This window comes from Lepeophtheirus salmonis, chromosome 2, assembly GCF_016086655.4.
Source record: "Lepeophtheirus salmonis chromosome 2, UVic_Lsal_1.4, whole genome shotgun sequence".
Classification (NCBI taxonomy): Eukaryota; Metazoa; Arthropoda; class Copepoda; order Siphonostomatoida; family Caligidae; genus Lepeophtheirus; species Lepeophtheirus salmonis.
This window is the reverse complement of record NC_052132.2, coordinates 38429013-38454700: the sequence shown is the minus strand read 5'-3', so window position 1 is coordinate 38454700 and position 25688 is coordinate 38429013. Positions and strand designations below refer to the sequence as shown.

At 31.5% G+C, this 25688-nt stretch overlaps 1 protein-coding gene across 1 annotated transcript; it reads right to left on the bottom strand.

Moving 5' to 3' along the window:
* Positions 1–10921: 10921 nt before the first annotated feature.
* Positions 10922–25479, bottom strand: LOC121113774 (synaptogenesis protein syg-1). The gene is made up of 4 exons (XM_040707634.2): positions 24959–25479; positions 12786–12922; positions 12297–12718; positions 10922–12201 (listed from the first exon to the last, which is right to left on the bottom strand). The coding sequence occupies exons 1-4, from the start codon at positions 25248–25250 to the stop codon at positions 11007–11009; spliced, it is 2046 nt and encodes a 681-aa protein (XP_040563568.1). The 5' UTR covers positions 25251–25479; the 3' UTR covers positions 10922–11006.
* Between the last annotated feature and the right edge of the window lie 209 nt (positions 25480–25688).

Genomic DNA, 25688 nt, shown 5'->3' with positions numbered 1-25688 from the left:
TTTCCAAAAAAATTTATATTTGAAATTTAATTCTAGAATTTAAAAAAATAAATAAATATTGGATTAAATTTTTTTCCAAAATATTTAATTGTTTATAAATACCCATGGATTTTTATAAATTTTCTCCGATCATTTAATATTTGAAATTTAATTCTAGAAATTTATTTACAAAAAAATTTATATCTGCAATTTAATTTTAGAAATTTATTTACAAAAAAATTTATATTTGAAATTTAATTTTAGAATTAAAAAAAAATAAAAATTAATATTTGATTAAATTTTTTTCCAGGGGTCATCAACCTTTTTAAAGCTGAGGGTTACTTCAAGATTCCCAAAAGACTTTAGGACTATCAGCTCAAAAAATATGTATAAATGAATCTAGAAATCAAAAGTATACAATATTTTTAGAGCAAGTCCAGCTCGCAACTAAGAAGAAACCAATCTGCAACTGGGTGCCCATGGGTATAGGGCTGGTGACTCCTGGTTTAGAGGTAGCTTAACGGCCTTAAAGTTTTTGAAAATTGCCAACTTTTTCGAAAGAAAGTCATTTCTTCCTCGATTATCGTAAAAACCGTTTAAGATACATTTATTTATACTAAAATTATTTTTTATAAATGATTTAATTGACTCTAAGAAACATTTATGTTGTTCTGAGAAATAAATATTTATAAGGTTAATTATAATGCATAAAAGTTGACAAGAAAACTCATACATCTACAACATGTGGCGTCCTATATTTTTATATTCAACCCATTTTCATCTTACAAAACATGACTTTTTCTTTGGGTTGTATCGGTCCTTAATTTGGGAGTAAAATTAGTGATGTTTATCGGTCCCTCATAAGTTTTGAAGGCTAATTGGTAACAAATATTACCCCCCCTGCCAATACATTATAGTTTCCTTACAAGTTAATTAACATGGTTGCTAATTTGAACAAAGATAGAAATGAGATATACGAGTATTACTGAAATATTTCTTAATTTAGGAAAAGATAAATAAAGTAATCTCTAAAAAGTTATTGAATATAAAAAGATGTATCATGAAAAGGGTTCATGATAATCGATTTGGACATTTCAAGAAAATTAAAAACAAGAAACACCATAATGTACATTAGATTCACATCTAGCTTTTATCTCGACTGTCAAAAGAGAGTGAAAAAATTTTAAGAAAAAAAAGACATAAGTTAGCGTGCTTTCTATATTTTTCTTATTGCCAATGGTTGGTTATTATTTAGAAAATAGCTATTAATTATTCAATAAATTGAATCGATAATCTTATGAATAAACTGAGTATGGAATGACACTAATTCTAAGCGAAAGCCTTGATTGATAGAAAGTAAAATAAAAATCCAAATAATATGTAATCCCTTTGTAGATTTCATTAAAGTGGAGTCATTTACTTTCAATCATAAAAAAAGTCAACTGTATAAAATGAATGAAAAATACTAAAAGGAAAATACAATACAACTGTGTTGATTTTGAAAAGCTAGTTGTGATTAATTATTGGCAACATATATTTTTGGTTATATTAAATTTTGTTTTAATTTTAGCCATAATTTTCTAGTATTATTTATGGATTTTCCCTACAGTGCAAACTTGCCCCATGGCTGGGGCAAGTCGGCTAAAGAAATTGCCAACATTCACATAAATATTATAGCTAAGTTACTATTAACTATGTTATGAATTTAGTGCCCAAAGTTGCATATTGTTTTGAGCTATGTAAATAAAAAATCAGAGCTCAATATTACTTCTACAAACTGAATAATGGGCCAAAAAGGGAAAAGTGTACCAACTATCGCCATTTATCCCTAATTTCTGATGTCCTAGAATAATTAAAATATTAATTACATTAATATAGAAGATAACTGGTTAGAATAAAAATGTAATATAGACTCATATTTGAGACAAGTTATTCTAGTTTGTTTAGTGTTGACGGCCCATACTACTGCTCACTTCAGTACTACCTTTAAGGGTTTGGTACGTTTTTACCCACGGTGCGGTACGTATATGTATAATCACATAAGTAAAATATTTTGATATTAAACAATTTTTTTAGTGGTACACTTTATATATTTTCAATTTTTCAAGAGTAAAATTTAAACAAGATATTTTGTGAGTACATTAATTTTACAAAATCATCTGAAAATAGTGTTTGGCACATCTTTTACTCAATATGTAAGCCCAATGCTCTAATAACTGCCTGAATACTACCCCTACATCCCTTACAGACCTTGACTATGTAGTCAGGTTCGATCTTAGTCCACTCCTTCTTGATGGAAGCCTCTAGAGACTCGACACTTCTTTGAGGAATAGCACACGCCCTCTCCTCCAGACGCGTTTAGATAGAGTAGTCCAAGGGGTTCGCACCTGGAGAGTAGGGTAGTCACATGTTGAGGTTCAAAAAGTCCGGAAAGTTGTCTCTCAGGAAGGCCTGAGTCTTAGCAGACCAATGACAAGGAGTGAAAAAATAATTGTCCCAAAACTTTTCTCTCGCCCAAGATAGCACTTTCATATATGGAAGTTCAATGTAAGCATCTGCATTGGGCCACACCTTCCTCTTCACAAAAATGACATGGCAGACAACGCCCTAAACCATGGTTCTCGCTGTTTTTGTTTTTTCTGAAGACATGTCTCCCTGTAGCTGAGATTTTCTATGGTTGTTCGGTTTTGATGTAGGGACTGTTCTGTTTATTCACAGTGGTAACGACGATATAAAAAGAATCATCAGAAAAGAGCAAAAAAACTCTGCCCGAATATTTGTTGCCCTTGAGAAAATTTAAACACTTTTTTGCTTTTTCCAAACGTCTCAACTTACTCTGTTCAGGGATAGGATGTCTTGTTGGGATTTCAAAATCGAACATATTAATAGTATTACATAGTTTTATTAACCCATTAAAGTTATTTAACCTAAAATATTTTAACTATTTGTACTGAAAATAAATTATTAAAGAATAAGATATCGAAAAAACTTACACACTACCTTAATTCTTTTAATAAAAACTTTATACTGTTATACCGTACCAAACCACACACCGTGAAGGATTTACCGGGGTTCGAACCGAACCGTGGGTTTAGCATATCATCCCAACCCTAATATATATATATATCTATTTCCATTCAAATTGCTAAAGAATTTGAAAATACTGTTGATTTAGCTTTTCAATTCTGACACAGTTATACATCAATATAATATACTTGTAAATTATAAACAAATCAAAGTTCATTTTCATATTGCAAAAAGTTAAGTAATGATCGACACTTCTGCGAAATGTGCAAACCCTTTTTTGCTGAAATAATAAACAATAAATCTATATGTATTGATTTACAACGATGTGATGTGATGATATTTTTACAAAAAATCATTCATATACATATAGTGTGTCAGGCTAAATTCTCTGATTTTTGTAAGAATATTCAAATACCTTTTTATTGAAAGGACTTTATTTTTTATCTGGTTTCATTGTAATTTTCTAAAGACCTCATTCAGAAAAGCATAGTTTCTAATGTTATAGTGGTTACATAATTTAATGTCTACAAAGTCCAAATGGAATATTTAAATGAAAAAAATAACTGATATTTCAGAACGGTATCCCACAAACATCAACGGCGATTATGTTTGTTTGATTTTCCCAGTAGTCGAAACTGATAATTTGTAGAATATTTTCGAGAAAAGCAGCTTAATTGTCATAACGTTATATTAAAATAGTTGCAAGCTGCTATGAACCAAAGGAAATAAACACAAATATCACTCCGTATCTATCATATATAAGGGGAAGGAATTTCTCCAATGTCGATAATATACTATTACGTTCAGGTCATATCTTATATGGTACAACTCCATAAATACTTTTACAATATATAGTGTTGGATTCAAATCACCATAAATCGAAGCGAGTTCAGTTATGTTTAAGTTCGAGTTTTTGAGAATTTTCCCATTTAAGTATAATGAAATGTAATTTTCCCATTTAAGTATAATGAAATGTAATTTCTCCTTTTTAATAAATCCACTCTTCTTTTTTTAATCTCTACTCTCTAATTATTTACAGTAGTATTGTTTGGACTAGAGTAGAACCGAACCGAGCCATTCTAGTCGATAAATTAGAACAGGGGGGAAAAGAGATAAAATATAATAGCTAAGCATACCACCCTGTCCATTGATTACTTGACCGAATCGTAACGAGTTGATAATGGTAGAAGTCGACATATCTCTAATTTACTCGTCTATGAGTAACTAGAAATTTGGCTAATCATCACTCCAATGCTTCAATTTATTTTGATTATTCGAGTACAAGTAAAGTCAAATTTCTTAAAAAGAAAATATGCTCAAGAAGTAATTTTCAGTCAATTATATGTCAGCTTTAATAAAGTCAATTTTTTCTAGAATAAGAGTAATTCGGATTCTATTCAAGCACTACTAAACTACATATATTGTATAAGTATTATTAACAGTATGAAGGAGTAGTAATTCAGTTATTTATATGTAGCACGAGGAATTATTGAGTAATTTATGATGTCTCGAAAACTCACTATAAACTAAAAAAGTTCACGCCAAACATTTTGTTCCAATTGATGAAAGGAAATATGAAGAAGTTTCTTGGATCTCGGCACTAATTGCAAATTGCGAAAAAATATCTACTACAACGAGTGCAATAATCATTTGTGTTGTGTTTTATTTTAAAAACTGTTTTTTCATCTCAATATCTCTGGATAATTGAGCCCAAAACGGCCCATGCTTTTAGGAAGTTCCAATTTTTTAATATTTTCTCTAGGAAATAAAATTTTTCTTATACTTTGAAAACTTTTCCCTATACTGAGGATACCTTTCCAGTCTCCAGTTAGGTAGTATATGAACTTGGAGTTCACATAAAAGTTCAACCAGCATACCCTCTTTGAGAAGTTCATATTGGAAGCTTTGATTATTTTTGCGTTGCATTCAACCTTTCTCATCCTTCGAAATAGATTCCAAACATTTGATTATCTTTTACTTTATCCATGAGGGGTATAAGTGCCAAATTAAAAAGGTATAGAGATAGGGGATCCCCCTGGCGGGCACCCCTCTTGCAACTTAAACGCCATCTATGTAGAAAAAGGAGGCTGCACAGAAATAAAGCCTCTTATCATGTCATATATGCCATCGCTAAAGTTTTTTTTTCAATTTGTCCTAAAACCAGCCTCTGACTTATTGTATCAAAAGCCTTGCGGAAATCAGCTGCTATGATTGCACTACTTCCTCCTTTCGACTTAGTATTTTCAATAATTCAATCTGTATTCAGCGTAATATCGTAAATGTGTTGCTTAGGCCTGAAACCAACTTGCTCTTCAGGAATTATAAGATGATATGTGGGGCATCATCTTTAGCGTAATGACACCTCATGTTATTTTGTGCAAGACTTCTGATAGGGTTATCGGACGGAAACTTCTTGGATCGGCTGCTTTATTGTCGGATTTTGGTATTAAGGTAATAATTCTTCGTTTTAGAATAAAATGCAAATCTCCTGTTTTCCTTATTTCTTTTCTTTATCTATTAGAGTTATTATCTTCGCCACTTGGTTGCAGAACTGTTTAAAAAATGGAACAGTAATTCCCCTAAAGCCATGTGACTTGCCTTCTTTCAAATGCTTACTGATGTACAAATTAAAGTCCGATTCATAAAAAATTTGACTTTCTTCTTCTACCAGTTTCATTCGTAGTCCGTGCCGTTTTCCAGCAAAAATATCTGCACAGATCTCCTTTGCTTCTAGTAAATTGATTTTCCCTGGAATGTTCTGAAACTGATGATTTCTGTTTGTCCCAAAACCAGACACATATTTTTCAACACTCTAAGGCGTTTCAATTATTCGATGAAAGAAAGTATTTTATATTCAAGCATTAATATTTGTGTCTATTGAATATAGGACTCAGTCAATTGAAGCTGGTTCTCTAGTTGTCTTATCTTGTTATATGTTTTGGTTTATTTATCTACAATTTCCACACAAAACCTTTTCAATATGGAGAATATCAGTAGGGGTGTCCAATCAAACGATGGAGTTGTTTTTTTTTATTCTCAAAAATTCAATTCGGTTGGAAGACAAAATGTTATAAGAAAACAGGATTTAAACTTTTTTTTTATGTCATTCCATCAAATTATGAAGAAAAAAAAATGAAATTTTTTCCAAAAAATATAATCCTGCGGACGCTCCTGGTTGTAGTCTTCAAGATAGCCAATCTAATTTGTTTACAAACACATATAGAGGAGGGAGATCTAAAAATTAAGGATGTCCAATCGGAGGGGGTTTCATGTTTTGGACAAACACAGACAGGGGGAGGGGGGTCAAAACTTTTTCCCGGACGTCTTAAATGTATGATCCCCTATGATATTTATTTTTATTGCGTTCCCTCTTAATTATGTTATGTATGTCTGTTATATATTTTTGTGAATCATAAAAATCCATGAAAAAAATAAATAACCTCTTTATATAAAAAAATGACAAATCGAAAAAAAATTCCTGAAATTGTGACATTTTAATTTTTTTATTCTGATCACAAAAAATTCTGCAAAATTGAGGGGGAAGCAATGACTCCCTGACCCCTATGATTCTGGTGCGATCGTAGGGTAGTTCTAAATGAAAGTGCTTTTTAGACTCTTAGTAGAATTGAGAATCGACATTGGAGTTACTCAGATAGAGTGGGATTAGTGTTTACTTCCTTCCTCGATCTCTCATAGCTTCTCCCAAACTTTATTCAAATGGTTGATATTACAAGTTATCTTTTATACAACTCTTGAGTCTAGCTATACGGACCTCAGAGAAAGGAAATTGGTTAGTATGAGATTAAAATGTAATTATTAATTCTAACCAAGGTTTTTCATTTCCTGGAAAATCTAGTATGTTTTTTTTTAAATACTTTTAGAAGAAAGAATAAATTTTATGTTAGTTCTATACAAATATATTCTCAATTTTCATTTTCTTTCTTCTTTAATTATCACTTATAGTGTCCGGGTTCTTTGTTTTTTAGAGCCCATGTGCCCCACTTTTCAGAATTCCATAACCTTAATAAAAAACTTAAATAATAAGGAGCTAAATGTTTGATACAGCTTTGGGGCTGTATAATTATGATATACACGACACCATTCGTGAACTAGAAATGTACTCGTGCATCTCTAGAATATATGTAAGTATTTTTGTAAGAATTTGAAGGATGTCACTTCAAAGTCTACAGCAACAACACAATATTATTATACTCAAAATACCGAACTTTTTTTGTAGATAGGGAACAGTTTACCAAACTTATTTTATTGAAACTAAGGAGAACATATTTCATTTTTATAAATATCAAACTTGCATATATCAATATACGTATTTTACTGTATTTACGAGTACAAAAGTATTTGCACTTGAACTTGAATAAAAGTTATGCTTCTCAACTTGTAATTTTCATTAAAAAAAGTCAAAAATTACAATTTTAATCAATCAACCATTTAAGGAATATTCTTTTATTAACTTATCATTGTCTCAAGTATGTTCAATTATTCATTACTTTACGAATTATTCATCCCTGGGTTTGGCTTTACTGGGTTGCCCATTGAAATAGGAACACTAACTAATTCAAAAATTACTCAAGGTTGAGTGATTGAAATCAATTCATATTTTAATATATTAATACATAAACAATTAGTTACAAAAAGAAACAAGTTTGAGCTCTCTAACATATATACAAGTCGAGAAAATGACACTTGAACATGATCCACGAATTTCCATTCGCGCACTACAAGAAGTTGGGTGTCTTGTGTAAGCAAGTCCGAAACGGGGTAGAACAATAAGGGCTCTGTCATAAAAGACTTAACTTGAATTTTCAAAAGGAGGATCTAAATGAAACCGCCCAGGCAAATCCCCTCAAGATCATTACGCCCCATGCAAAGGAGATCGGGGTTTCACACCCTAATCTCCAGAAAACTATAAAAAGTTGGGTGGAAAGAGCCTAGGGAGAGTGAAGAAGCCACTTTTGACACCAGCAATGAAAGAAACTCTTTTGAATGAGTTTTCAATGAGTCTTTGAACACTTTTTGACACTTTTGGTCCCCTACAGCACAGATACCAACCCCCTCAACTACACCATTGTATGTCGAGGGGAGGACTGCAGTGTTCTTCATCCAAACACAGATGCCCTCAAAGCCACTGTCAGCCAGCACCGGGACACCATGACAGAGGATTCCATAGCCGCCTAGAAGCTATTATTGCCTTTAAGTGTGCTACAACAATGATTAATAGAGCTCAGACACTCAAATATTTATAGTATTGATTTTGTTCAAATTCTAGGGTTAATTAATAAAATATATCTTCTTGAAGTTTAAAGTTAATAGTATTGGGATTTTAATGGAGTAACGCACGTTTGCGTTCAAAAATAAATATTGCCAAAAAACAAAAATAGAAAAAGGATCTCTTAAAAAAATAGAAAGAAATTTATTTTGTCATTAGATAAAATTCAAAAATTAAGAGGAAAAAGTGCAACGTGGTTTATGAATGACCCCGTATTATATATAACATTTCATAAAAACAAGATGAAAATTTGAAAACAACTTGATTTTGTGATTTATATTTTAACCCATTGAAAACAATATGGGGAATGAGTAAACTATGAATTTCCATATATCACTTTCTGCTTGGATGTACATATCTATCTATGTGATAATGAACTCTGCAAATGATTATTGCAAATAAAAAAGAATAAAATTCTTTGAAATGATGCATTTTAAAAAATTATTGTTGAGCCCTGATTTGATATAATATGTATGTGTAGTACTCTGTCAGTCCTTATTTAGGACTGAAAACTGTATTCCCGTACACTCAGTCCTGAAAACTTTATAAAGTTCGTTCCTTGATGACGTCACTCAACTTTATTTCTTCTTTTTTTAATCAGTTCTGCTACTGGACTGGACCAAAAAATAAGAACTACTACAACATGTATGTTTGGATCTTAAAAATATAGGAATCAAGGGTGACTTTTGGTGTTACCTGAAGGTGTAAAACCAGGGCTCCACAGCCACACTCGTCCTTGGCTAATAAATAAACAGTCGGGCAAAGTGCAGGCTATCTTATATCCCTCCCGTTTTACTGTACTTTAAATACCATATATACACAGACAATTTTGGGTTCAAATTATGAGGATTACCTTGTGGGAACGTCTCAAACGTCAAATAAGGCAGTGATTCCCAAAAGTGGGGGTCGTGGAAAACAACGGAGGAGTCATTCAAAAACTGGATACCCTCTCTCACCATCACAGCTAATCATTGGTCGTCTGACATGAGTAATGTGATTTTTGAACTTTCATATGACCAAAAAAATAGAAATAGATTTTGATTCTAAAACACTTGACGAATTCTGATTTCTATGATGAAAGAGTATCCACTGCTGATCAAAAGAGCTTTAGATTTACTTAAAACATTTGGCTCAACTTATTTATGTGAGATGACATTTGCTGTATTAATTTCTATCCAAGATATATACAGATGTGGCTTAATGTGCAAAATGATCTTTGTGTTTCTGTGTCCAAAATAAAACCTAGAATAGACCTGCTTTGCTCAATGCACAGTCCCCTTCCGTCAAATTAAGACCTTGATTCCTTTATAAACCGATTTGCACATCCACAGCATGTAATTTCATTTATTTGTAAGTCTCAATTTTAACTTTATTTACCTTAAAAAGAAAATTGAAAGCATATAAATAATTCAAAGCAGTACGTATCTCGCTGTTTTTATAAGTACAATATATTCGAGTATTTTGTAATTATATTTCTGATATTTTTCAATATATGTAGAGTTAAAATCTTTATATTTGATCACATATAGACTCATATTATTTGCCTCTGGGTTGAACTTCATAAGGTTTATATTGCCTTAAAGTCATTTATTGGCATAAAATCCACCCATATTTTATATTCATCTCTCAATGAGAAGTGTAGGGGTGGAACTAAAAAAAAGTTTGGGAACCCCTGGAATAGTGTACTAGTAAAATTGCCTGATTTGGATAAAATTTTCGGCGCGTCAAAAGCGTATTTCTCCATAGTTTAGTATTTGGAATCTGTTTCAATAATTGTGAGTTCACTTTTCCAATTTTTTTAATGTTTGATTTAATATGAGAATCTGTTTGAAAAACCAAATAAGCAATTTTAAATAAAACTATGTATTATTTATATTCAAAGCCTTTTTTTTTTAATCGCATTGCTTGGATTTTTCTAAAAGCTTCCTTAAACATACTTAGGGACTTTAAAGTTCCTAGATAGTCTCCAAATCATTCTATATTATTCATTTTTATATGAAAACAAATATTATGGGTGATTTTTAAATAATCTTTATTTTTGAAAGATAAATTTGACAATATCCTGCGTAGTTTGGAAAAATCTTTTTGTAGTTTTGTAATCCCAATACTTACCTTATTTTAAAACAAAAGTACCTCTACACTAGTCCTTTATTGCCTAAAAATGATCTAATATTTGCAGTATTCTGGGGTAGTAATTTTTTCAACAAGCCCTGTTGGCCAGTAGCTAGTGTTAACGACCTTTGAACCTATTGTAAAACGAATTCCGTCTCATATATATTTATAGTATAATCATAGCTCAGTGGTTTCCAATGTGGGCTCTTAATAAACCTCCTCCATTTCTGCAAAAAACATTTCTGAGCAATGTTTCTTTTTATATTATAATTTGGGATTCCCCAGGAAAGTTTCAGAAACAAACCGTATCGAATGATGTCTCAGAACTACTGCCATGGTGTATAACTTTATGTAAGCTTACCCCTATGCTTGGAGTTGAAAAATGCATACATTGATTTATATATTTCTGTAAAGACGGTTAAATTAATTTTGTCGAGCATTTGTTTCAACCATCATTCTAAAGAATGACTGACGTGATCCAAGTATTAGATATTCAAGTTCTTCAAACAGCTTTCATATCTATAATATTCCAATATATTTACTAAATTTACCAACAATTACACAATAAATACTATTCTGTTTGAACATAGAAAAACACTAACTAAACATCAGCTTGTCGACCCGACTGAAATGTGACCGTAGAGGGATGAGGGAGTCCATTAAAATTAATAAAATGTCCGGGTGTTGCTTTCTTCGGAGTAAGATAGGAGTACTTTTTACGGAAATGAATGTCAGCATACTGTACATTTGGAGGGGTTTTAAGACAGGGAATCACTTTTTTCTGTGGGGGAAGGGGTGGTTTTTGAACTGTGATGTTGGTTGATGGAGGGGGTAAGGAGGTCACAGTGATGACGTTGGATGATAAGTCGGGAACGGATCTTTCAATATATTCGTGTAAATTATCCGTTGAGGCACCTTGAGAGTAAACTTTTGGCCGTTCTGTCCGAGAGTTAACTTTGCACAGAGGAGTATTACGTTTTCGAAGCAAAAGTATGACAATGCATGATAATAGAATGAGAAGTATGAGGCCTGATATTCCAGCTCCAAGAACTGCTGATAGAGAAAAGGGTTCGGATATGGAAATTCTTATTCCAGTACGAATCGAGTTTTCTTCATTTCTAATCATTAAATAATATATTCGAGAGTCCTCTGCTAGCGCATCCTCAATTACTAATTCCGTCTCGTAGCAATCCCTCATTTTTCTTTCGATGGGTGGAACATAAAAACGGCCATGTCGTTGACCTTCAAAAAGCTCTAAACTACCCCAAATCCATCGAAGTTCTTCTTGTTTTGGATCAGAGCAGAAAAGAGCCTTGATAGAAGCATCAAAGCCACCAGTAAATGACAAAGAATCCAGAGGAAAGCGAATTTCAGGAGATCCAACCATGTTGACATCGAAATAAGAACCATGGATTTTCCGTTCTTGTCCTTTTATGGCGTTGAAGGCTGCACAGGACCATTCTCCCTGATCCTTATAGCTTGCATTATTCAAATCAAATGAATGGCCGTTCCCTCGAGAGAAAATCTGTTCCCCCTCTTCCTCTGTGAGTATTCGTTGATTCCATTCAATTTCCGGATTTGGATTACCATCAGCCGAGCAGTGAAATGTTGCAGATGAACCAATGCGTAGATCAATGGAGCGAGATGATGGAGCAATCTCCATGTTTCGGGGAGGATATAAAACCTCAAATGAAATGCTCAGCTCATCACTTGAACCAATATCGTTTTGTGCCATGCAAAAGTATGTTCCTTCATCACCTTGTCGAACGGGCTCGAAAGTGAGATATTCAGTAGAGCTGAAGAATAAATTAAGAAATATCAGATATCTATATTTTTGGTTTGATATGATTTGATACAATTATTGAAATATAACAAGATCTATTATACTTACGGATAGCGTGATTCCCCACCCGCTTTTCTCCAATAAACTGAAGCTGGAGGATTTGCATCGGTCAGACAGCGGAAGGAAACATCATCAACCAAAGCCTCTAATTCCGAAGCATTCCTATTTTTTTCCAGAGTGACAATGGGAGCATATAAAACGTCCATTTGAACGCGGATTTCACGCATTTTTCGAGAGTAAGCTTCGTGAAATGCAACGCACTTGAGATTCTTTTGATTGTCATCTTTGGAAAGGATCAGTTCTACATTAGATATGGCATTAAAAAGACGAGAGTTCCCTGTCTCATTGGTCTGTGAACTACCAGGTATTTCTTCTTCTTCTATGAACCATCGTAGAGCCGGAGGTGGATTACCGTTACGACTTTCACAACGAACGCGTACGGGACGTCCTGCTGGAATGTGAATACTTGGCTGAAATATACAAACAAAGACTCTTAGTCATGGATTGCTTATAAGAATTTATATATATCATGCAAACCTCAGAGGTTAAATATTGATCGTCATAGTAAATGCGTGGATCTGACGGAGGTACACGAACTATGAGTCGAGCTGGATTTGATGATAAGGCGTCATTAGCATCATAGGTTGAGGGAGACACCTGACATTCCCACATGCCTATAAATTTAATTAAAACATAGTTAGCTATCACCTCCTACATATACATATTTGGCAATCAAATAAATTATTAAATCCCCAGCATATCCTTTAACATCAAGAAAGCTCCAAACACAAAATCAACCATTACAAATACAAATTATTTTATAAATCAGTCTAAATTTTTGTCAATAGTTTGTAAGAGTAAATTTCTCCAATCTGTAATACTGATTAGAATATAAATCCCATTGTATCTTATCTTAATTTACTATAATAATTGAAATTGAAAGTCAATAATTCAGGACCTTGTAAGATCTATTTTGTTTAATTCCTCAAGAAATGTTATTTAGTCTAATTGTCTTAATTTCTAACTCAAACTTGATATTTTTTAACTGTTGCAACTAGTGGTGTGTCTTTCCTTTTTATTCACTCCTTGGATTTTTTCATAAAAATATCGAAGGATTATTAAGGCAAATAAGATATATGAAATATATATTAAGATCTTGCAAAAAAGTATGACTTTTTTCATTATAGTACGAACATATAACATTGTTACTGAGTTATATAGTTTATTCTATTATGTAACAGAATAATTAAAAAAAGAAAAACATCCTATTTGACGTCACGAGGGATTGATTTTACCTTCTTTAAGGACCAAAATTGGGACTGAATAGGACCGATATGGACTGGACCGCGGTCCTCGGTCCTAAATAAGGATCCACACATACTTAGTTGCAACCATACCGGGCTTTGGTAACAGTTGAAACATTTGACGTGTTGCATTCAATTACAATTTACGGAAAAACAACTCGTCTTTTAATATTTCTAAAGGTTCTATGACCCATTACCGAATGTCATTTTGCCGAAAGGATACTTTGTCAAACGGACACATTGCCGAATGGATAGTTTGTCCAAAAAAATATGTTTTATGCATTATTCCTATTACAATACTGTAAGGTACACGATTTCTAAATAGATTCAAACACTGTAAACATATATTATTAAGTTGTGTTAAATTTTGAGTCAAACTAACTATCACCTGTCTTTCTGACATATTATAAGAGACAGACAAAACATTGCTCAAATAATTTAGTTTATAGTATTTTTTATGAGACTGTTAAAAAAGTAATCTTATTAGGTATAACTTTGTAGTAAAATATAATATGGCTACATTTTTATATCTAGCACCCTTTTTATAAAAAGAAACATAAAAAAGGCAAAAATCAATGGCCATTATTTTTCCCAACTATTATTTTTTTAAACCCATTCGGCATACTTTTATTTATAATTATGACAAACAAAAACAAACAAATATCCTAACTAAATAAAACCCAACCCCAACATATATCTGCCATCTGTCGGAAAAATTAGCTAAAACATCGAGTTTTTTTCGATTACACCTTCCAAATTTGTTGGCATGGGTTTCTTGTTACATCTGCAAGGATATATTATAAACTGCACTTTACTGATGATGGCCTTCACCTTAAAAGCTCTGGGAAGATTCGGATCGGTGGCCACTACCCAATCAGTTTGTGACGTCGAGACTTGTAGTGTTTCTTTTAATTTTACTTCAGACATTCCTACCAAATGACTCACCTTATTACACTCGTAGAAAAGATATGCTGACACTTATAATTTCTCGCTACAGAATGTGCAGTTCATACTCTCATCCTCGTTATTCGACTTATTCGTATAAATTGATGAGGTAGCGATTCTGTATCGGACCCATTTTTGCTTTGATGAAGTAAAAAGGTTTATAAAAATAGTATTTTTGTATCGAAGTCAACCCTAAGGGGACCTAGTATCTCCAACCGTTTGGTTACCAGCTTTTTGGCGCTGAGGTTTCTCCACGACCTAGTAGTTCCGTTCTTATTCGTTTATTTTTTATTGACTCCAGAGATATGGAAAAAGTATTTGTTGGTCTAAAACGCCTAGTTCCTTTGTACTTGAGGACCAGTGAAGTAGTCCTCTTGTGAGTTGTAAAGTTTGGTAGGCCAACTCCTCGTTTATTCCAAAGCCTGAGTTCTCCAGTGGTGGTAATATTGAGGAGTGAATAGTAATAACTCCTTGTATCCAGTAAAAAGGTTTCGGACCGCCCTTGAGACATTCTTTTCCAGTACCAACTACAATGGAGTTATTATTGAATACTTGTTATAAATTGTCCACGCCCTAACAATAACTTCTGAACACTGATAAGGGGAAAAGAACAAGCCAACAACACAATATAGTGTAAATTCTTATGTGAGGTCACTCTGCATTAACAGGGACAGTCTTAAGTATTGGTGTTTCTATATGAAACAGATTTTGTAGGGCCCATATCACAATCTGGGTAGGGATAATAATAAAAGTTAATAATTGAGGCCATGGCCAGTTTTAGCGTGAGCCAAATATTTTTAGAGACAATATTTTCATGAAAAAAGATTTAAAAGCACGCCCGATTTTCTGACATAAGAAGTATAAATCTTACAATAGCGATAGGCCATAGGACGTTCAACTTATCTATCTCCTTTTAGTCAGAAAAAAAACATGATGGCTGATAAGAAGGGTTGAGTAGTTTGTAATGAAAAAACTACCTATAAAAATTAGAAAAGGAAAAACGGTTGTTGTGTGTGCTCTTTCTTCTCTTTTGTTCATTATTTAATCGCCATCGCAGTGCTAACTTCTCCCTCTCAAGAATGTATTATTGCCTATCTTTGGTGTAAGTTGATATAAAAATGCTTAATTCAATTATATTTATAATATTTTCCTTACAGTAATGCTATATTAAATGTAGAAGATTATCGTCTTAATAGCAGTAATTCATTTTCTCCCGCCCAAAAACATATAACTGACAGCTGATATTAACAGGGGGATTCAATTCAGTAATGTTAGTTATCCTGCCTTCCCCTCGCGCTCTTACAAAAATCCCATCTCTACTGATAAATGATGTACCCAGAGGTGTATAAAATATATCTTAGAAAGTGGGAATCTAAGTAGTTTTTTTTGTATTCCAAAACTGTTGTCACTATTCTTGGAGACGGAACATCCAAGTATAAAGTAATCACTAGTGCGTGTGCTCATGAATATCCGAGAGTAAGAATGAGGATTTACGAGGCAGTTATAAGAATAGGCCCTTGTTGGACTTTGAGTAGAATTGAGGATAGACATTGAAGTAATTCCAACCTATATGTCATTGCTATATACGGAATGGGATTTGTATTTGTTTCCTTCCTCTCACGGCTGATTACAGCTGATCTAATAAAACGTCATGACAGCTGTTCTTTTCCCAAATATTCTTCAAATTAATAGAGTAACAACATCCATTTTCGCTTTCTTTTGTTTTAACCTTTTTGGGCTTAGTTTTTGTAATATTTTTGAAAGAAAAATCAAAAAAATCCATAGCTATTTACAAAACTTTAATTTTTTGGTTTTTTTATTTCAGAAATACACAACTATTAACAAAAAAAAATATTTTATTTTTTTCCAAATATTAAAATGTTTCCTCTTCTGCATAATTTGCTCGATTGACAATAAAAAATTCTATTCGAAAGATAAAATTCTTTATTTTTTGGGAGGAGCCTAGAGCCCCTCCAGCCCACCCCCTGCGGACGCCACTGCTGTTCATAAACTTTAGGGATGTAGGATTTTTATCAAGGATATTTATAGCATCACATATTAAGGATTAGTTATATTATATGTTATATTAGTAAGTCATGACAATGTATGTATTTTATGGTCGTATGAGTAATATGTACTATTTTCAGTTTATTTTATTTTTACATACCTGTTTTTATGGATATACCTTGTTTCTAAGTATCATGGCATGAGTGAGATCTAGAGCCATCACAAAATTGTGGGGGCTCTTTTCTTTATTTCCTTTTTGAAAATTTGAATTTAGTTAATTTTTTCCTTCTCAAGTGACTATTTTTTAGAAAAGAAAACCACTTCGACCATAGTGTTAGGAATTGCATAAGATCGCCCCTATGTATAAAAATTAAAAATTTGACTTTATAACTTTGTCCAATATTTTAATCCCACATTTGTTTATTATAACAGCAAGGTTTTTAGACATTTTTTCTATTGAATAAAAAGTGTCTACACGATACAAAAATGCAACGTATATTCTACCTTTGGACAAAAGAATTGCGTCATTCAAATGCATTTAAAAGCAATAAGATAGTCGACAATGAAATGAAAATAAATTACCATATTTTCATAATGATCTGTGGAAATATGCATTATATTAGTACATGTAATATTTTGTCTCAAACAAATAAGGATTTGAAGTGAGTGTGACATGGCAAAGGAAATGCAAATATGTAGGTATATACTAGAGTTAAGATTCGGTCCGAGACTGCTTTCTCACATCCCCCCCGTTTTGGTCTTAAGAAATTTTTTCTAGACCGTGAAACGAAATTTCCCTTTCTAAAAGATGATCTCCCGTAAAAAATGTCATTTTTCCCCCTTAAATTTAAATTTCTGAAGAAAAAAAATGACGTGGAATCTGAGTTCGAACCAGTCTAAGATTTCCAAACCGAAACCTAACACAAGTATATACACACATATTTTTTTTTTTTTTTTATATTTGGAGCAAAAAGATTATAACTTCATCATAGAGATAAATATTTTTGTGCTCACTTTATTCTATTTTCGGAAGTGAACGGATTTATATATATAAATTCATTCTAGCTTAGCACAATAAAGTTTAAACTATATTGTAGATACGTTCAATCTATAATATATATGTTATGTTTATTCCAGGATTTGTATATATCTAGCACAGAACGGGATTATTTTGGTGTACTTTTTTAATTATTTGGGAATAAGTCATTGAAGAAAAACTTTGATTATATTACATGTCATTATAGTGCAGTGCAATTTGATACGTACGGTCTATTTAAGCCAATAAATAATTAAATGTATCTTCACACATTTGTGCTTCTAAATTGGAATGTGTTTATCAATTAAAATTACCACTCTTTTTTCTTTTTTTTACTAAATAAATGATCAAATACACAAAATGCAATATGAATTAATAAATACAGTGAGCCCTCACGCTTTTGCATTTCTTTATTTGTGGATTCAATCATGCCCAGTTTCATTTTTGGACCATAAATACTCATTATTCAAGGTGTGTTTTTTTTTGTAGTTTTTTTTTGTAGTTTTTCATCACGTACATAGATAACAAATTGTAATGGATATTTTTGTAAATATAGATAAAAATTTATTGCTAATATATTTTTCTACAGAAATGACTTAAGCCGTTAATACCCCAATTTTTTGGAACATTATGGAAAAAGATTTATTGGATCTTAAAAGTTTAGATTTCAAGTACAAATGTATCAGAATTCGACAAAAACTTGATGAGAACACAAAGTAGACAACTCACAAATTGTTATGGAAAACAAAAACTTCTTTCAATAGAATCGAGTTAAAATCATTTCTTAACTGGCAACTAAAGTTACCAAAGTCATTAATGTAACGAACAAAAAAGAGGGGTTTATCAAATTTTACTACAAAATGACTTTAGTTTGTTAATATTCCGTGGTTATTAAATCATCAACTCAGCTATCAATTACATAATGGAATTGATTTATAGTATATATCTAGATTTTAAACCAAATTTTGTCTGTATGTTTTCCAATACCTCATTTTTGAGCATTACTAATTGATCTAAGAAATTAAAAAGGTAGCAACGAGGGTGTGTATCTCAGTGGGTCATATTTTAATATACATACATATATCAATCATAGTAAGTTATACGTTTTTTGTTTTGTTTTTTGAAGAGTACTTATTTATATTAATAAAACAAAGTTTGTTTTAAAAAAAATTGAACATTTAGTTAAAAAAGGTCTATCAAAATTATTTTATGCAAAATAATTAAAAGAGTTGTTTTTTATTATAATCTATATATACTAAGTAAGAGGTTAATGCCTTTTTTCATCATTTGATCGAGATATACGACGTAAAGATGACCTCGTAGGACAATTCAATTTTGCATAGGTGATTTTCATACCAAAGGACAACTTTTAAATGTACCTACGACTCAGTACTGTCTTCAAACTACGTTTAGTCTTATTTATTAATATTTATATGTATTGGAGGTTTCAACTGTTTGTAGCAAGTTCTGATTTGTATCAACAGCGAATAATGAGGGCTCGCAATAATTGGATTCGAGATCATTTACAAAATCTTATATATATTTACTAGCAAAGGGTTACCCGGTGTTCCTCGGGTCAAGAAGGGAGCAGGAAATCACATTGATAATGGTCAGTGTTATTTCTTCTTAATATTTAGATCCCTTCGGTGCGGGTGGGTATTATAAGATAGCGCCTGCATAACATATGTATTATTATGATTTTTTTTTTTAAATGTGTTATAGACTTCTAATAACATATTCACATCTATTCATGGAAAAATTTGTCTATATGAGAAGTCCATCTTTTATTTTTGTCAAGAAATTGCAAAATCAAAATTTGAAAAGAACAATAACATTTATTGCCATTGTAAAAAGGAGCACAAATCTTCCATAAAAAACTCGTAATTGCAAAAATAAAAAAGTCTGGAGAATAATGTTGTTGAAAAAGTAGTATATATCTGACTTATTTTTACAAAAGTTATATAATAAAATGTTCCAGAAATTGAAAATACTAATGTTTAGTATTAGGGTTTTAATTTATGTCCAAAATGCATCGTTTTGTGGCATGTCTTATTAAAAATTGAAGATTGACGTATGATGAAAAAAATTCAGAAAATGAGAGATATTTCTAATTTTACACTAATTTTTATAAATCAAATTTATATGCAAACGAATTTCCAAACAAATTTTACAAACTTTATTTTTTTACAAATCCAATATTCATTAGAAAATCCATTTTTTTTTTTTTTTTTTTTTTTTTTTTTTTTGCATCTGAAAAAAAAAAAACCGAAACTGCAATTTTCACCGATTTCTTTTTTTCCAGATAACTTTTTTGATTTTGAATTAATTTAGAAAGCGTTGTTATTCGTATAGTGTATTATTATTTTTTTTTTTTTTTTTGGAAAACCCACATTTTAATTATAACTCAACCCCTTATAAAGTCTCCTTGAGCTTCAAAAACATTTTTTGTGTTTTGGGGGTATAGAATAATCCCTTTTATATGACCCCCACCCCGAAAATCGGCACCCCGTCTTCGCCTGGCCAAGTTCAAAAGAGGTACCCATGAAAATTTCAGGCTCCTAAACCCAAAAGTGTGGTGGCCCATAAAGTGACACACACAAGCAAACTCGTATATATAATTATATATACAGATAAGTCGAGTTTGACTTTTTTCGTTTCTTTCAATTGTCGAACAGATCAGGCTAAATAACCAAGTTTTATAACATTGAAACAATAAATAAAAGGTCTTAAACCTTTTAATTTTTCCCTCAATTACCTAGGTTTATCAAATATCTTACCCTAATATCCATTAAATATCTGTCATTACATAGTTATACAATCCTATTTCCATATTATATGTAAAAATTAACTATTACTCTGGAAAGATCAAGATATTTTTCTCAAATTATCCTATTTTTCTCCTACTTAATCGATCAAAAAAAATAAAGAAGTTTAACCACTTTTGGTACATCTTACTTTAATTTAATTGAAATGTTAGTGTTTGTTTATCATAAGCATCAAGTAGTACTCAAGGCTGATGCTAAGTTTTTTTTTTTTTTTAATTATTATTCTTAAAGCCATTAAATGAAGTTTCATTGATATTTATAAGAAAGTTGTTTATTTTATGTATTAAAAATATCAATTTTGAGGCTTCAAGAAGCGTCCCATTCAATTATGACGTCAGAGATAATTCTCTATATATGAAATGTTGGTAACGTCATGCGAGTTTCAAAATTTTGATATTCATTAAAATGGCGTCATATATGATTAAATTTGTTGCATAAATCTGTACAGCGGATGAATCAGGATGGAGAAGAAAATTGGCCTATAGATTGAGCCTGTAAATATTGTTTTACGTTTTGAGAACGGGATTCAAATCGGTCTAGGAAAAATACCTTATTACCGTACTTAAAGTTTGGTCTTATACCAAGTTTCAACACTTTACCAAAATAGCCCTGTTGAAAAAAAAGTGCTTTAGAGTTAATATTTTTTTTAGTTAAACACTTTATTTTTTTAGGCAAGATTTACCATTACATTAATTTCAAACTCCTTTAACTAGATTTATCGATATGGAACAAAGGTTTTGACATCTTGTTTGTGAATGTCACAAAAAAAAAGTTTAATTTTAAAGCTTCTTTGAAATGTTCAATATCTTCAAACGTGGGTATTGCCGTTGTCAATGATTTATAACTTTTATTATCACTTAGGATCTAAAGTAACTTTTTTGTTACCATACAATTTCATCAAGAGTAATTTTTTAGGGGTTAAATAATACATTGACAAAATATTATACAAATTTACTGTTGGTTTGAGTATTAATCGAACTCAAAATAAACTCGACTTTATTAAAGTGGATCATTTTCTGAAAATCAATCAAATTCGCCAGAATTATTAGGTTAAGTAAAAACTTCTGAGTGTTTTTCGCTAGATGTCTATAGTGATCAATGCATTGCATAAAAAAAAAGCTTAAAGTATACTAAAGTTTAAGTGTACATTTAAAAAAAAAAGTTTATCTAGAGTTTTGTTTTTGGTGAACCCAGTTGTGAGTTACAGCTAACTTTCTGAAAAAGAGGAAATTCGATACATTCTTTAGTATCACTATGAACAGGGTGGAAATTCAATTAGTCCATTTTTTATTATAACTCAAAATACGTAAGAAACTACAATAGTAGTAGTTTGTTTCTAATAGTTTTATTTTGAGTTGCTATGCACGCTTTATCCCCCTTTGTAGATGTACGGTGAAATAACAAATTTTGATTGGGGTGTAAAAGTAAACGGCTATCAATGATACTAAAATTACGAGATGCCTCTTGCTAAGGGATTTTTTTTAAATTTATGTTATAGTTCCTTGAAAAGACTCGGTGACACCATGTTATTAGAGACTGATGTGAACCAGTGTTGCATTCGTCCAGCACCCTTAGGATCAGTCCTAAAGACTTTCGTTCATTGGGGCTGGTCCTTAAGACCGTCGTTCCTTATAACTGTGTATTCTTGGGACTGGTCCTTAATTATCGGTCCTGGGAATTTTTCCTAAAGATGTTCATGTTTCTTAAAAGCCAAATAAGGTATATGATATATATATTAAGATTATTGCACATATCTTAATAAAATATCTTATATTTTTCTGTATAATACGAACATCTTATAATGTTACAAAGTTAAATAATTGATTCTATTATATGAAGGATTAGTTAAAAAAGGAAGAACACACTCAATGACGTCACGATGGATCGATTTTACCTAGGACTAGATGAGATTGAACTGAACTGCAACCTGGTCCTTGGTCCTAAATAAGGACCAACACAACACTAGTCATGTGACATTAACTTTACCAATTATGTAAAAGAATATTACACTTAATTATATTTTCAAAAGACGTATTACATGCTTGGACTATTCCTAGGTTGGATGTGAAAATAAATGCGGATTCTATGTGGATTAACACTTTGTCTGTGTATAAATTCCGGCCAAGGCTATATTTTGACCATTGCTTAGAAAATTGTGGGGTTCATCATAGATTTATGACAATTTTACTTGAAATAGTAAGAGATTTTACAAATTGGTTGAAGTTAATTACAGATGAATAAGCATAAAATGTGTTGTACAATATTTTTTTCAAATTTTCTGATGAATAATTCAATTTTTCCGACTATAATATAAGATGCCTTCTTTTAGAAAATAAACTTTCTTTTTTTTTTCAAAAGAATCATAAGTATTTCTGAATACGTAATTTCTGTTTTTAATCGAAAGCCTTTTTTGAAAAAGGTCGATCTTTCTTGGCCCTTTTCCTAATCTCAAATAACATTTTTTTTTAAAGATCTTATTAATACAGATTCATTAAAAAGGAGAAATAGCTACATCACATCGAGGGTTGAGGGGCAAATGGGCGTAACTCAAAATTTACAAATATTAGTTTAATTACCTATATGGCATTATAGAAGTCTAATATTTAATGTTAAAAACAAAGAAAAACAGACTCTTGAAATGATATTCTCGGATCATTTTATTGGAAAAATTGGAATTTATAATAAAAAATGGCGTTTCCAAGCTTAATTATGTAAATTTATTATTTAAGTTATGACAAGTTGGCTCTTAACCAATTTGAGTTTTGGATTGGGACCAATTGTGTTAAATAAAATCTAGAAGAAGTCACCAGAAAGTTTGGAAAGACTTGTGGCCTCTTTATAATATTTCGACTTAGCCGACTATAAAATTATATAGCTTTTTGGGAAAATAAGCCTATCATTTTCCTCAAAAAGAATAAAAACTATATCTTATTAAATAATTTGACTCATTTTTAAATAAATAAATAAAAAAAAGTGTAGGTTATTTTGGGCCTTTTCCTAAAATGACACATTATTTTATCGAATGACTTTTTTTTGCAAAAACTTATTAATTTTCATAAAACAAAAAAGAGGAACAACCAAATCACGTATTTTGTGGAAACTCTCAATAATCGAACTCGATTCAAATTGAAAATGAGTATATTGTCCAAATATGAATTCAACTTGATGCCTAACTCAAAATTTCGAGCTCGAACAACTTCAAAATCCTGCTTCGAATCAAACTCACTAAAAAACATCGGAATACCCTAACTCAGGGACTACCTGCCATACAAACAGTCTTATTTTTGCCTTAATTGCAACTAATGAAGATAGGTATGTATCAATAGAAAAAAGTTGTGAATCCCTGACACTTCACTCTCACAGGTAGTGAAATAAACCAATGCAACAGAGCTAAAAAATACATATATTATACTGACATGTATGTACATAAGTACAAAAGATATTTAGCACCTGTGTTTTTGATATAACTTTATCTATAGTAACCCTCTATTACAGATCTCCCGGATATGTAAAGAGTCAATATTATATCATCATATCCCATTATATGATATGAAAGAAAACAAAGACACCCTAATGAGAATACAAATTGATAATTATTAATATCAAATCTTATTGGTTAAAATTTACTTTTTTGTATGTAAATTAATGTCATTATAACTCACGATTGATATATTTTATCAAAAAAAGATTAAATTATTCTTAAAGGTTAAGCCTACATTCCAAAAAAGTTTAGTTTTGTGTTTGGTGAAGCCAGTTGGGTCTTACAGCGTTTGCAAAAGTGGTTCCATCGATTCCGTTCCGGTGATATGGACGTCGAAAATGTCGATTCGTTTATGGAAATCTTCAAGTTGAACCGGCATGTGAGGACTTATTCCAGTAAATGAAGATTAGCAGGAAAACTGTTTGGAACCATCTAAATCGGATAATTCTAACTATGCTATTGTTAAAATAAAGCAAAATAACGCTCAAAACTTTTTTCTTCGCCAATTGTAATGTAATTTCCATTCAATGAACAATTAATTAATTGATTATTTAAAAGCCTATTTATCATTTGTATTTGCTTAGGGGCCATTTTTTTTCATTTTAAAAACAGAGGACACATAGCAGGGGTAGTGTTGTGTCAGTCCGGTCCAGTTCAGTCCTGCATATCAGTCCTAAAAACTGATAGAGCTCTGTCCTTGATGCCGTCACCCAATTTTATTTGTTCCTTTTTTTAATAAGTTCTAGTGTTTGATTTCTAAAGGACCAATAGTCTTAAGGATCAGTTAATTTATTTTATTCTAGGAGGAGGGAAGGTATCTCAATAATCACATTAATAATTAAGAAAATGGGAAGGCTAAAACCCCTTATCCCCTGCCCACCCCCTCTTGTTAATATTTGGCAGTGAATGTATATTGTTGTTATTTTTTTTTCAGCAAAGAATTTTGGATCCTTTTTAAATAATGATTTTGGTCGAATATAAAAAGGTTCCCGGACTCCACGAAATGGAGTTGAAAAGAAAACATGTCCACAAGTGGAAAATTGATGATCACGCTCTAGTTATCCATGTTGTCTTATTTTAACGAAATTAAAAGCAATAATAGATTCCCTTACCATCATCATACTCAATATCCGCTCCAATGAGCCTCAAACTACAGTCTCCAGACTCCTTAATCCCATCCCATTCGTATTTTCCTGGCTGCATACGAATGGGTTTTCCATCCTTTTGCCAAATACAATCCGAATTACGGCTTTTTTCAAATATCCGACAGAGGAGAATTGTGTCGTCCCCAGGATTCACTTCTGTATAAAGTGGTCGATCCTCAAATGATTGACGTCCCTGGGCACCTTGAAGTTGTATAAAAACACTGGAGAGGAGTAAAAGAATCCAAGGAAGAAAGTTCATACTGAAGTCATAATTTTTTGAATATAATTATCCTGGAGTTGTTTACACAGAACTGTACATAAGGTCTGATGGATTTATGAATGTATGTATCTAAATAAATCCGTGTTATGTTAATAAAATATGAAAAAGTACTGTGGATGTATTTTTGTAGGTATATTATATATTTTTGTTATTGTTTTTTATCATAAAGTGTGATCCATTTCCGCCCCCTTCCCTACATTTAACCTATGAATCGACCTGGACATGCTTGACATGTTTTCTATGGGCCCCCTCTCCTTCTATCTATTAGTACATTCTATACGCATGTTTTAGAATATTTATTTATATGTATTATAACTTTTACCAAATAAATTATATGGTTATTTGTTAATCAATTGAATCTTCTTTAGATTTATTTAAAGCCATTAACAATATGGACATTGCACAAACTCTTCCGTA

Coding starts and splice junctions, on each gene's coding strand:
- LOC121113774 (XM_040707634.2), bottom strand. CDS start 25,250: ATGAACTTTCTTCCTTGGATTCTTTTACTCCTCTCCAGTGTTTTTATA. Junction 12,719..12,785: donor ATCAATATTTAACCTCTGAG/GTTTGCATGATA, acceptor TGTATATTTCAG/CCAAGTATTCACATTCCAGC. Junction 12,202..12,296: donor GGTGGGGAATCACGCTATCC/GTAAGTATAATA, acceptor TTTATTCTTCAG/CTCTACTGAATATCTCACTT.